The sequence below is a fragment of the Ascaphus truei genome, chromosome 8 (genome assembly GCF_040206685.1).
Source record: "Ascaphus truei isolate aAscTru1 chromosome 8, aAscTru1.hap1, whole genome shotgun sequence".
Taxonomy (NCBI): Eukaryota; Metazoa; Chordata; class Amphibia; order Anura; family Ascaphidae; genus Ascaphus; species Ascaphus truei.
In genome coordinates this window covers 14,352,550-14,367,275 of record NC_134490.1, presented here as the reverse complement: position 1 = coordinate 14,367,275, position 14,726 = coordinate 14,352,550, and the positions used below count along the sequence as shown (strand labels likewise).

The window sequence follows — 14,726 nt, the reverse complement described above, 5'->3', positions numbered from 1 at the left end:
TTTTCTCTCATTTTTTTGTTATTAAGGTACTTAAAGAACTTTTTAGGGTTGACCTTACTCTCTATTGTAATCCTTTTTTCATTTTCCATTTTTGCTAATTTGATTGCCCTTTTGCAGTTTTTGTTACATTCCTTATAATTCTGATATGATGTCTCCGTCCCTTCTGACTTAAAGAATCTAAACGCCTTCCTCTTCTTGTCCATTTCCTCCCCTACCTGTTTATTTAGCCACATTGGTTTTGACTTATTTCTTTAATACTTATTACCCAAGGGTATACACTGATAAGTGTGCTTTTCTAACAATCTTTTAAAGACTGCCCATTTATCTTCTACATTTTTCCCTGCAAAAACATCATCCCAATGTATTACATGTAGATTAGACCTCAGTTTATTAAAATCTTCCTTTCTAAAGTTTAAGATCTTTGTTGAACCCAAGCAATCTGTTTTTTATAAGCTACTTCAAATGAGACCATGTTATGATCACTGTTACCCAAATGTTCCAGGACTTGAATATTTGTTATTACTTCTACATTGTTTGATATTACCAAATCCAGTATTGCCCCTCCTTGTTGGTTCCTCAATAAATTGGGTCATATAATTGTCTTTAAGCACCCCTAAAAACCTGTTTCCTTTTGTTGTAATGCTAATCTAATTTCCCCAGTCTATGTCTGGATAATTAAAATCCCCCATTATGCAAACATGACCCAGTTTTGATGCCTTCTCCATTGGCAAAAGTATGTTAGCTTCCTCAATCTCACAGATATTTGGTGGTTTATAGCATATCACTACAAACATTTTCTTTATACATTTACCTCCACTGCTAATTTTTATCCACAAGGTCTCTACATTTTCATCATTCCCTTCATAAACATCATCCCTTATAATAGGTTTTAGATCCGGTTTAACATATAAACATACTCCACCTCCCCTTCTATTTGTTTGATCCTTCTGAAAAAGGGAATAACCCTCTAAATTAACTGTCCAGTCATGAGTTTCATCCCACCATGCTTCAGTAATGCCTATGATATCATACAGCTCCCTTGCAGCTATTAATTCAAGCTCCCCCATTTTATCTGTCACGCTTCTTGCATTAGCAAGCATGCATTTAAGTTTATTTTCAGCCTGTACTTTTATCCTGTCTGCTCCTTCCTTTCTGCGCCCACTTGGTTTAGCCTTTAGAAGTTTTCTAGTATTATCTGTATTTACTATGGGTGTCTCACTGCTTGCCAAGCTCACAATTACTTTCACGGTTATTAACCGCTAAGGTGATTAAAGCTTTAGGGGATATTAGAATGTATTTGCAATACATTTTTCTGCCAAATGAGGAGAGGGGTGTTGCTGTATCCTGCAGAGGACATCCATCATATTGATGTGGTAAGTAGAACTGTATTTATTTAATTTATTTATGCTGTTGTATGTGTTTAATAATGGGCAAATAATCTATCATCCATATCTGGATAATAGTTATTTTGCACATTACTCTACTGTATGGGTTTGGTGGTGGTGCTGGGGAAAGGGTATTGATTTTTTAAATGTAGGACATGTTTTATGTTTTTGCATACAGGGTTTGTACCTTAGGTCCGAGGGGGACCTCTGGAGACCACCTGAGGACTCCCTGACGGCCATGAGTACCACCTACGGACACATAGGGAAACACCTGCGGGAAGAACTGGGAGCCCCACAGCTGTGAACGGCCTTCGTTGTAGCCTGGCAGGGGTGAGCGCAAGATGTATTTATTTTATTTATTGTGATTAATGTATTTTTAATGGGCAAATGCACTATTATCCATTTGTGGATAATAGTAATTTTGCCCTTTACTGTAGTGTATGTGTGAGGGGGAGGGGGGGGATTCTTTTTTTTTAGCAAGTATTGTTTATTTTTGGGGGCCACACCATTGGTACCGTAGGCCCGCGGACACCCCCACAGACACCTGTGGGGACACCCAGACACCCGCGGACCCCCGCGGGGTCAGCCAGGAACACCCGCCAGCCTGTTGTATGGATGGTTTGCCTGCAAAAAGGTAAACAAAGAAAAGTTTTCTAAGTCCAACTCCTTTTGCGCCTGCCTTTAGCTGGCTCGATTTTCTGGCACATTTTTAAAGCACGATTCACTTAGCACTGCTTAGTGAATCCCAAGTACTGGCAAATAATTTCGCATTTGCCGAATTTGGCGCATTTTACACGCAGGGCAGAAAAAATGCCTTTAAGGCCGATAAAGCACTGTTTTCAATGCTTAATGAATCGCACTGCAGCCTTTATCGGACTTAAAGGGTACTATGCGCTCTTAAAGCCACTTATCGGAATTTAGTGAATCGGCCCCTATGAGTGGAAGATGGAGTATAGAGTGTCTGTGCATATTCATTCTTCCTTGTAGTTTTTGGCTGGTTTCCCCAATGTAGCAATAGTGTATATGATTCAGTGCAACAAATGTGACCAAGGTTGCTACATTGGGGAAACCAGCCAAAAACTACAAAGAAGAATGAATATGCACAGACACTCTATACTCCATCACGAAGAAGGAAGATACTGCTCACCTGTGGGACATCACTTCTCACAACCAGATCATTCCATAAATGATTTAAAAATCAAAATCCTCAATGGAATGTTTAAAAGCACCCAAGAACGGAAAACATTTGAACTCAGAATGATAAGACTCTTTGACACTGTAACAGGGGACTTATCCCTGTTCACAAATGTGCCTCTAATCCAGCAGTGTGGTGGTTAACTGCTGGTAGACAATTAACTAACACCACCTGGCTAATTGCAGGTGGTAGAAAAAGCCTGCCTTTGAGACAGGAAGAGAGACTCCTTAGCTCACGTGTGAGCTGAACAAGGAAACAGAGCAGAGGTTCTTGAGTCTCCCAGGAGAGACTGACCAAGAGAACACAGATCTCTGGAGCTGACAAATAAGACTTCTAAACGTGGATGCTGATAATCCGGAGAAAAGGCAGCAACCCTGGAAACAGATAAGACTTTATTTTCCATTGACTGTTGTATATATATATATATATATATATATATATATATATATATATATATATATATATACTGGGCTACCCAGGCTATTCATCAGGCTATATATATATGACTTGGGCTGATGAATAGCCTGGGTAGCCACCCAGTTAAAAGGGGCTGAAATAGAAGGATACATATATGCCAAAGTGGAGCAAGTTTTATTGGGCTCACTATTTCTCTGATGTTGATTTTTGCTGTGTTTAAAGCGACAGGCACAATAAAGCCTTGTTTTAATATCACCTTAAAACAGTCTCCATTATGTACCTCTGCACATGTCCTCCTACAGACACCAAAACCAAAGGACTTAATGCGGACATGGGTTTTCTCACACCCTATCAAAATTGTTTGTAATTATTCTGCTTGCCTCAATTCTTATCCACACTTTATCTCCCCCCCAGCATCCCTTCCCCTACCCACCTTTCTTTGACACTTTCCCCTGGCTTCAAACACTTAACACCCTACCTTATCTACAGAAAATATCTGTTGGTTTTTTTCCCCCTTCTCTCTACACTGTTTTAGCCATTGAATCCTTTGTATATCAGTATAGCTTGACCTGAAGAAGAGAGGAGAACTCTCGAAAGCTTGTCCTATGACATCAATTGTTAGTCCAATAAAAAAGGTATCACCTAATACTGAAGAACTCATTATATCTATATATATATATATATGAAAAAACAAAAGAAAAACAGGCGCACTCCTAGTGTATTAAAGTATCTAAAAGTTTTATAGGACTATTACATATAAAAAGCGCACTCAAAAACAGAGTATAAAATCAAGCATGGAACAGAGAAAACCCGGGCGCTCCCGCCGTAGAGAGTAATAAATGGGATGAAATGTAAAAAAGTTTTTACAACCTTGAAACTGTTGTACAAGGGTCCCCTCAGTGACATCATCTCTCCTATGACCCTGACCCCTATAGGATCTATCCAGGATCCTTGTTAGTACAGGGAAAAAGGGGGAGCACAGGTAGAGGGATAATGTTGTATGATATAATGATATATAAAGCCTCTGATAAAACTCTAATAAAAAGTGGTGGGAGTAATAAAAATGCAAACACACTTACACAGCCTTGTGTAAATGCTGTCACATCAAGGTATTTTTGGGTTCTTCTTTATTTTCTTCCTCTTTTTCTTTTTCTTCTGTGGTGGTGTCTTTTTTTGTCCCTTTTCTTTTTAAGTCCAGTGAAGTTCTTCTATTCGCCGGCGACTCTTCCTTCAGGCGTCACCCTCAAGTCAAACAGAGAAATAGCAGCAATTGGGTACTCAATCGCCATAAGACTGCAAGGGTCCACGCCAACCGTTCCTTTGATGCCTCCTCTGCTGTAACCGGTAGCTCAGCAGGATGTATGGATACTCCAGGAACCGGATGATGTCATCACTCAGCGTCCCATATAGAGATTTCCTCTGGTATCGACACCTTCAACTGGCACTGTTCACCATAGAATGCTGCATATAACCGCAGTCAATGGAATCTCGGCAGCCCAAAGACAGTCCTCAATAGCCGCAAAAATGCACTCTCTGCTCGTGAGTAATAAAAACAGTTGCTGTGTTCGCTACTTTAGGAAGCGCCCTACGCGTTTCATCACTGATGACTTTGTCAGGGGTTTCCGTAGTAAATTATATCTATCTATCTATCTATCTATCTATCTATCTATCTATCTATCTATCTATCTACATATATACATATATATATATATATATATATATATATATATATATATATATATATATATATATATCTACATATATATATTGTGACAGAAACCAGGGGTTGGTAATAAACTCCATATACAGGGCTCCCAGGATACTGAACAGTTTCTGTCCTGTCTAAGCTGAACAGGGCAGCCTCGTGGTACAGGCACTCCATTCCACAGTTTGTCTGCTGCCTGTTTTCTGTCACCTGTCATGCTGATTAGAGTTCAGGTATATAAGACCTGTTTCCTGTTTCCTCTGAGCCCCGCCCAAGAGCCTGGAAGGCTGCTGAACTGCAGAGGGGTGAGAAAGCCTCTTTCCCAAATCGCTTCATTCATTCTGTTAGTTTGTCTAAAGACTGCAAAGGTACTTATTTTGTTGGTGGAAGTGGACAAGCCACTTCCAACTCTGAGTCAGGGACATCTAAGTTTAAGTTATCGCTCAGACGAGCAGCTTTTTGTTTGGCTTTGTTTTCTGTTTAAACTGTGGCAGTCTCAGTGCCTGGGACTGAATAAACCAGGCATAGCCTGTTTAAAGGAACAGTACGTGACGTCTCATCATTTAACCTACCCTAAAAGACCGTGTTCTAACAGTCCCGGACAGACGGCGGAGCCCCGGAGTAAGCCGTTTGTCACAATATATATATATATATATATATATATATATATATATATATATATATATATATATACCGTCTCTCATTTTGTTATAAAACTGTGGATGTTTAATGAATTTATGATTTTGTGAAGCATGCAGTCACCAATATAAACCAACAGTCTAATAATGGAATGTTGTATGTGGATATTAATGATAGGCTTGTTTGTCACCATTTTTAAAATCCGAGAACCCATTCCAAGGCTACGGCAACTATAAGGCCGCGTCTAGGGTGAATCTGAGTGCGCGTGCGTGATTAAACACGTTATGGAAATGTGTTGCTCTAGAGTGCGTGCCCGTGACCGCTCAGCTGCTTGCAGATACAAATATTTTTGAATTTGTAGTGTGATGGCTGCGTCACATGAGCAGTTTGCCAATGAGGGCAAACCAGCTCCGTGACGTCACAGCCACGCACCCCCCCCCCCACACACGTGCGCAACTACACATTTTCAACTGGACAGTAATCACCCCTACTTATTCAACGCCTGACGCCACGGCGCTCGAGCGAGAGCGCGGTCGCTCTCAGCCTGGACACGGCCTTATCCAAGTTTCTCAAATGCAGAAATACATTTTAAACTCTTTGGTACACAGAGCCATTATTTGTGTAATGTCCTACCATGTTGGTACAGCTATATACCCATATTAACTCATTGTGTAGCCCAGGGATGCTCCACTCCAGTCCTTTAGCCTCCCCCAACAGGTTATCCCTGCTTCCGCACAGGTGGCTCAATCAGTCCCTGCTTCAGCACAGGAGCAGGGACTGTTTGAGCCACCTGTGCTGAAGCTATGAAATCCTGAAGACCTGTTAGGAGGGTGAAGGGGGAGCGGCTTGAGGACTGGAGTTGGGCACCCTGGGGCAGCCCATCTCCTTAGACCTATTGTCTTGAATGTGAGGCGTTCAGCGAACACAGACATATGCATGAAATCTTACACTGAGTTATAAATTAAAATATATATTTTTTTTATATATATTGGGGGTTTGGGGTATATTTTTATATATATTGGGGGTTTGGTGTATAATTTTTATATGTATTGGGGTTTGGGGTATATTTTTATATGTATTGGGGGTTTGGGGTATATTTTTATATGTATTGGGGGTTTGGGGTATATTTTTATATGTATTGGCGGTTTGGGGTATATTTTTATATATATTGGGGGTTTGGGGTATATTTTTATATGTATTCGGGGTTTGGGGTATATTTTTATATGTATTGGAGTGTTGGAGCATATTTGTATATGTAGTGGGGGTGGTTGGGGCATATTTTAATATGTAGTAGGGGATTTGTTTTTTGTTTTTAATATATGTATTGGGGACTGGGGGTACTTTTTATATGTATTGGGGCAAGTGGGGATATTTTGTATTTGTATTGTTTTTTTTTAAATATTTTGGGGGGCATGGGGTATTTTTTGTTAATGTATTGGGGGTATATTTTTATATGTATTGGGGTGGTTGGGGTATTTTTTAAATGTACTGGGGGTGGGAGTATATTTTTTTATATGTATTGGGGTTTGGGGTATATTTTTATATGTATTGGGAGTTTGGGCATATTTGTATATGTATTGGGGGTTGGGGTATATTTTTAAATGTATTGGGGGGTTGGGGTATATTTCTATATGCACAGTAGTGGGGGAGGGTTAGGGCATATTTTTATACGTAGTGGGGGGTTGGGGTATATTTTTATATGTAGTGGGGGATTTGGGGTGTATTTTTTTAATATATGTATTGGGGGCTGGTGGTACTTTTTATATGTATTGGGGCAAGTTGGCGGTATTTTGTGTATGTATTTTTTTTATATATATATTTGGGGGGGGGGGAGCATGGGGTATTTTGTGACCATTACGTGATTCCTGCTAGCGGAGCAGCTACCGGCACCCCTTACAGAGGTAAGTATCTCTGGAAGCAGGGGGTCCCTTGAGCTGAAATTAATGGGGTTCAACTCTGGAGACCCCCTGCTTCAATCCTATGTTATAAAAAAATTGCTAAATAAATCGCCTGCTTGGATTGCCTCTTTAACAATATGATCGTAAAAACTGACTGCCAGCCAGTAACACGTATACAGGAACACCCAAATCGGCAAATATGGGGTAGATCCTTACAAGACATATTTCAGATGACCTTCCCCTGCCCCCCTCACTCCCCATTTTGCCCAACTGTACAGCTGGCACCCAGTTTCTTCCACCTGATATGGGCGGCGCAGGCCCGACCCCACAGTCAGCACCTCGAGCCTGCCAAATCTCTGGTTGGAACATAACCACGGGCCCGTCAGTACAATCCTACCCTGATTCTTAGCATTTTTCTGGCACCTTTAAGCAGGCTAACGTGGCAGTTCCACTGAAGCTTTGACAATGCACCCAAACTTAAAGATATCCGTAAAGCATAACAAAACAAATTGCGGGTGGGAGGGAACGCTAAGGATTGTTCTCACTGCTTCTACTTTTAACCCCTTAATGCTCACCCCTTTACAGTACCACACTTTTCTATGGGCAGGAGATGCCCTGGTCTATCAGGTGTTCCCTGCACGTATATTTATCAAATGATCAAGAATGATCACAAAAAGGTGCCCACTAATTTGCACACAGCCTAAATAACATGAGCAGTCTATAAGGGAATTAATTAGTCCCAGCATACATATAAGGCAAAAACCAGGAGAGATAAAGATAAATTTTTATTAATTGCTTATAACTCGTCCAGATGAAAAAATATATATACACCAATAAAATAATTTAAAAAACCCCACTGAAGTATGCCTATTTTTGTGAACCATACATATAAATATATGTATATATATATCCTTGTTATAGTGAACGCATACTCTCGTATTCAAATACCCTATATTTGAATATACCCTATCTACTATGTAACTATGTATATTCTGTGCCGAAAATATGCCACTGATATCAAAGTATTGACATCCACTAGTGGATGAGGTAAGTATACGTTTGTTCACAATATGGGCAAAGACAAATCAGTATGTAGTCTGTAATTAAATGACCCTACACAGTGTCCCACAGTGCCCCACGGCTGCTTCATCACTCCACGATGTCAAATGGCACGCGTTGCCATGACAACGTGACGTCAAGTTGCCATGACAATGGGACGCCTCATGGTGCTGTGGTGTCACATGACGCCCGTTGTCATGGTGGCATGACGGTATGTAGCGTCCCTTTGTCATGGCAACACGGCGTCATTTGATGTCGCGCAGCCATGTTGACGGTATTTGTATAGGAGATGCCGCCACATTCCACCGCATGGCTAAACCCGTCGCACGGATATAAGTGGCCGAAACTCGTAATCTCCGGGTCAAACCCAGAGTGGTGGCAACCCTGGAGGGAGTCCTAAAGCAGAAGAATGCATATTATACATGAAAATGTAGGGCTCAGAACACCTGGTGAGTGAGTAGTTCGTATGATACAAAGTCAGTAATTGCCAAGCAAAGTTCTAGTTGACATGCAAAAGGGAGCTGAGGTATCACTGATATTTGAAATCTGTGCATAATATTAGTCATCTCGTGCTTGTCCATTAGCAGCCAGAAATGCAACTACAGTATTTGTGACATGGCTACTAAAAATTGTATTGCAATTTTTGGGGGAAAGTATTAATTATGTCTCTAATGTTCCACCCTGCAGTGCACCATATACACGGTCCAGGACATTTGTGCTTTGCCGCAACTCTCTACACCTCTCTGGGCGTATTTCTGTATACCGGTATTACCTCTCTGGATATGTATGTGTGGTGTCAGGAGCCTGAGGGTGGGGCCAAGGAGAGGAGGAAACAGCATGGAGCAGTGAGAGGTAGGTGTGTGTCTCGAGCGTGTCGCACCTTTCACAATTGTGTTCAGCATTTTTGGAGAACCCGTCTGGCAACCCTAGGCCCTGTGCCAAGCTCTCCCTGGGCCTGCCCACTGTTACAAGCATGCATGCGCTGTCAAGGCATATTTTTATTTCCTTTCTGGGAATCTTGCATACCTACCCCTTTGTTTGCCGAGAGGCAGCAGCCAGAGGAGTTTCTTTCTGTCTTATGTGCTGCTGTACATGGAATAGGAGGATGTACATCCTTTTGGGGCCTTATATATTTGCCGCTTTACACATTTTGCAATGGCTGGGAAAAGGCAAAGTTTCCATGTCCATTAACTGCTACCAAATGTGTCTGTTTCTCGCTTATGTACACACATAACAATTGGAAGGCTTTAGCCTGTGCTTGTTGTGTGAGGGGATAGCTATTCCCGTTCAGGCCTTGTCTGCTTTCTCTGCTGAAATCTGACTTTACATATCAAACTCTTGCAAACTGGAAAAATCAGAACCCACCACTTACCACTCCCCCGGCCCCCTCCCCCGGGCCCCTCCCCCGGGCCCCTCCTTCTCTGATACTCTCATCTCCTTGGTAATGGCCGACGTGTTCTTCCCTACATATTTTGCAATAAGTAGGAAGAGCCAACGTGTCTAATTCAACAAACTGCAACCAAATTTTCCTCTCTATGTACACGTGACAATCTACTTTTGGTCCTTTTTTGACATTTGAATAAAGTATGTTTATGATGAGGTTTGCAGGTAGAATGGTGGTAGTACCCATCACTGCTGAGCACTTTAACTTTTGTGTATTAAGATCTCTTGATGTTAAAGCTGCAGTTCAGGCAATATCCTGCATGTGTGTTTTTTTTTTAATAAATCAGTTCTGTAGTAAGAAAAAATACTTTTAGCATTTTCTGTTTTTAAAAAAACAAATTTGAAAGACCAATTTTCTTGTATTCTATTTTAACAGCCATTTGCTAAGGCACTGCCCCTTCATGTCCTGTCACAAGCCCTGGCACACCCTCTAGCACATGTCAGTGCAAGATTGCTCATGAATATTCATGAGCTTCCACTGAGAGACAAGCAGAATATAAACAGATCCCTTCACTAATTATGTCACCAAATTTCGCCGATCAATACATGGAGAACGAATTGACCTGCAGCTATACAGTTCTTTAGCTAATTAGAGATTGCACACATGAAACTATTGAAGTAAAAAAATAAATAAAAATAAAAAAAGACTGAATTGCAGCTTTAAGACAAAACCAAAACAGTTTGGTGCATAATTCTTCAGTTGAGAAAAGTGGAAACTGAGCTCATTACAAACAGCTTCCCAGCTTTAGGAAGGAGGCATAACCGTTTGGATATCAAATATCTGCTCATGTAAACGTTTTATTGTGTATAAACATGCTATCATCTCAGCTATCACCATGTGATGAAGCATAATATGGAACGCCATCATTTTCACATTTGTAGCGAAAAAAAATATTTTATTAGATTGGAAAATGTACATTTAAAGCCCCAAATACATCAGCAAAATCTCCCAATGCGGAGGTTCCAAGGCAAACCATGTTTTTCCAATGCATGAGAGTACATTACTGTTTATCAATTTTTATCCTTTAACGTTAAAGTTCCCTGTATATTACACTGTTTAGGTAGAACTTTGAAGTCAATGTCCCACTAATAAACACCTGCATTTGAAATAAAATGAAAGCAATCCGTTAAGGCAGGGGAGCGCTAACGTTTGAGCTGCGCCCCCTGCCTGCACTCCCTCCCTCTCGTGCCCCCCCCCCAACCAGATTTGGCGGCGTCAATTGACACCACAGGGTCACGTGACATCACGTGACCCCTTTGTCATGGAGATGGACGTGTGACGTCACTCTGCATGACACCGTGGCGTCATTTGATGCCGCATCGCCATGGTGATGCGTCACAGCAACTTGTCTGAGTCCAGGTAAGAGAGTAGCAGAGGCCTCACGTGATCCCCCGGCATTTAATTTAAATGCCTCGGGGAAGAGCGCAGGGCCTCTGCTACCACCCGCGCCCCCCAAAAAATCCTGTGCACCCCCCACTTTGCACACTGCTGCCTCAAGGAATCATACTGAAGGTTAAGAATTGTGTAGCTGCAGACATTCGGGTTAAGTTATAAGGCAGGCGTGGCTATATCTAGTCCTCAAGAGCCACAAACAGTTCAAGTTTGAAGGATTTCCCTCCTTCAGCACAGGTGGCTCAAGTCAATGACAGATCCACTTGTTGAGCTGCCTGTGCTGAAGCAGGGAAATCCTTAAAACATGACCTGTTGAGGACTGGAGTTGGCCACCCCTGATATAAAGGCATTTCCTGAACAAAGACGACCACGAAAAAACCATCTTCATTTTAGGAGGGCCTACATTTTAAAGCATTAAAACAAGAATCCAGAATAATATTTAACACCTTTTCAGTGGTTAAGGAGCACATAATATATTGCATAGCAATAATGGCAAAAACGAGATTCACTTAATGGGTGGACCGCTTTAACTACTGACCTTGTAATAACCCCTTGTTATAACCACATGACTTTGCTGTACCCCAGTTGTTGGAAATAATGGCATATCTTAGATGAGTGGTGGCCAACTCCAGACCTCGAAGGCCACCAACAGGTCAGGCTTTCAGGATATCGCTGCTTGAGCACAGGTGGCTCAGTCATTGTGACTGAGCCACTGATTGATTCACCTGTGCTGAAGCAGAGATCCTGAAAACATGACCTGTTGATGGCTGTTGAGGACTAGAGTTGGCCACTAGAGATGGGCAAATATGCCCAAATCCATTTGGTCAGTTTTAATCTGCGCGGATTCATCAAAAACCGCCACTGGACGCAACCCGTGGATGGATTTGTAGAATCCAATTAGCGGATTCAGCAACTCGTTGGTGGATTATTAAGAATTAACATTGCCAAATCTGCAAATAGGATACTCCAAATCCGTCCATGGGTTACGGAATAATAATAATAATAAAAATTCCGCAAAATTTAAACTCGCCCTTTTTGAGATTGCTCCGTGGACCAAAGAAACCAGTGCATCCAAATTCGCTCATCTTTATTGGCCAGCCCTTGTATAGATGGAATTCATTGTTACCTAGATACCATCATTTTTTTAGACCTCGGATATGAAGAATACATCCCATCTTTAAGTATAAAATTACGTATGATATTGTCTTAACCAGTTTATCGGCGGAGTGGCCACCAACCATTAAGCAATAAAGGAGTTAAGTGGGTCTGCTACTGAAATATGGAACTAACCATGTGACATTTGAACAGTTCAACTCTGAAAAATCTCAAGTTGATAAGTCAACATGTCACAAACATGTCACCTCCTGCTGACAGTTTGTTTTTCGTTCTATTGTTGACTGTTCACTAGTTAATGGCCTCCGCAAACACCATTGTATCGAAAACAGAACTTCTGTAAGTAAATAAAGCAATACAAAGTGTGAAATGATTTGAGATGCTGACCATGTAAGGTTACAGAGCATGATGGATCAGGGGTGCTCAGCTGCAGACCTCAAACCCCCAGAACAGGTCAGCACAGGTGGCTCAATCAGTCCCTGATTCAGCACAAGTCAAAGACTGAGCCCCTGATTAAACCACCTGTGCTGAAGCTGTGATATCCTGAAAACCTGACCTGTTGGGGAGTGGGGGGTGCTTGAAGACTGGAGTTGAGCACCCCTGTAATAGATAATTCTGAGCATGTACACCTGACCAGTCCTGCAATTTTCATTTTTCAATGTGTGGCCAAAAAAATATTAAAAGCCACTTATCAATGTCTGCTCGGTACTAAATACAGCACCAGATTTATAAAACAAAATCCTAACATGGCTTTTTTTCTTTATTAATGATGCTCTTTTTCATCACTTTTGCAACTGAAACACTTTGATAAATTCGCCGCTCGCATAATTTATTGATTTATTTATGTCTCCCAGCTGCAAAATTAGTACAAAACATGCAACAAGTAAAAAACCAGCACCCCATTTCTTAGAAAACAAAATCTTATTGAGAGCACTGGGATCTCCGTGTCTGATAAATATGCTACCACTTAGATGCACACATTTTAAGAGCCCATTATAGACATTCAACACATTGAAAACATTTAAAGATCCCCATTTTTGGTATGTATTTTTAAATCCGATTTATTTAAAAGCCGGGCCTGCAACACATCGCATAACCAAAGGACTAGGCGGCTTGGTTTTGCCCGTCCTGAATTTTAAGAGGGAATGAGAAATATAATCTGGTGAAACTTTCTGGGCTATTCTAGAGTCCGACTGGTCTATTTCTACTCAGTCCCCAGATCAGGCATTTTCCTTAGTTACAGGTCACAAGAAATTCCAAAAGAATTGCATTGATTTAACAATGGGGAGGGGAGGGGGAGAACTGCCAAAGGAAACACACGTCCATTGGCACTGGGGGGGTTTGTTCTGATGTCAAGAAAAATGTAACCTAGCAACGTTGTCCCAATAAGACAGAAGCACGAAAGCAAACACAGCTTTACAAAAGGAGCTGGACAAGGTCCTGCCAGACTCCTGGAGTAAAGAGGAGTCATCTGCATGGTTCTGTTATCAGGGTGCATGGTAAGATGTATCTTTCATATCCATGTCAATGTTTTTAACATGCTTCTTAGGGCACTAAGCCTTTGTTAGACAAGGCGTATTGTCTAGAGGGGGATTTAGAGATGGTGAGATAGATAATTCCTAATCTGTAAAGAATTCTGAGAGATCATTTAAAGATTAGGTACTGGTACTTGGCTGCGGTCTTGTAATCATTCCTTGGTATTGGAGGTTCTTAAAATGATAACAATTACATTACAGAGAAGAACTGGTACACGTCAAGGATTGTTGGAGTAAAATTATTTTATTACTGGCCTGAAGATATAAATAACATCTCCAATGTGTCTCTTTCATAGTTCAGCTACAAATACTCTATTCAAGTCTGTAAGTGCAGGTAGTTCTTTCATTTAAAAAAAATCTATTTATTTTAATAGAAAAGTTACAATATGGGAACTATTTTTCCTTGGTGATAAGTTTTGCACGGGGAATGTATCAATGAATAATAGTATTATCTTTTTTTTTTTTTTTTGGCACTGAATAATAAAATAGCAGAAATATACTTCATAAATGTCAGACAGAAAAAAATGCTATTTTTTTTTTAATGCAACTGCGTCCGCGCACAGGTACCCCTGGAAACATAGAGCCCAAAGTGGCCAGCATAGTTGCTATAAGCAATGCATTGCAGAACCCTTCGGAAGGAAGGGGGTTACGTTTTTAGTGCAATACTCTCACAGCCGCCACCAGTTTAAATTCTTTCAAAACTAAAGCTGTCTCACATTTTAATCTGATCTGTAACGGTTACATACGCCTATAACATATACAGTACTATCTCTTACTGTGCATGCAATGCCTTGCATATAATGTATACCCTGTTCACTTATGTAACTGTATTTGTAACCATGTATTATTTGTCTTAACTCTGTGCCCAGGACATACTTGAAAACGAGAGGTAACTCTCAATGTATTACTTCCTGGTAAAACATGTTATAAATAAATAAATACTT

At 40.9% G+C, this 14,726-nt stretch overlaps 1 protein-coding gene across 7 annotated transcripts in view; it reads left to right on the top strand.

The window, feature by feature from the left end:
- The first annotated feature begins 13,643 nt into the window (after positions 1-13,643).
- The window catches only part of TBATA (thymus, brain and testes associated), a 28,459-nt gene continuing 27,376 nt past the window's right edge, over positions 13,644-14,726 (top strand). For 2 of the 7 annotated variants that reach the window (XM_075610585.1, XM_075610582.1), the window contains exon 1: positions 13,660-13,746. Coding sequence is in view for 2 of the 7 variants with exons in the window: in XM_075610587.1 (XP_075466702.1) it covers positions 13,723-13,746 (24 nt within the window). In the remaining 5 variants the exon portion in view is untranslated. Of the gene's footprint in view, positions 13,747-14,726 lie in introns of all 7 variants that reach the window. The other 5 variants (XM_075610588.1, XM_075610586.1, XM_075610583.1 and 2 more) reach the window with 5 other exon arrangements.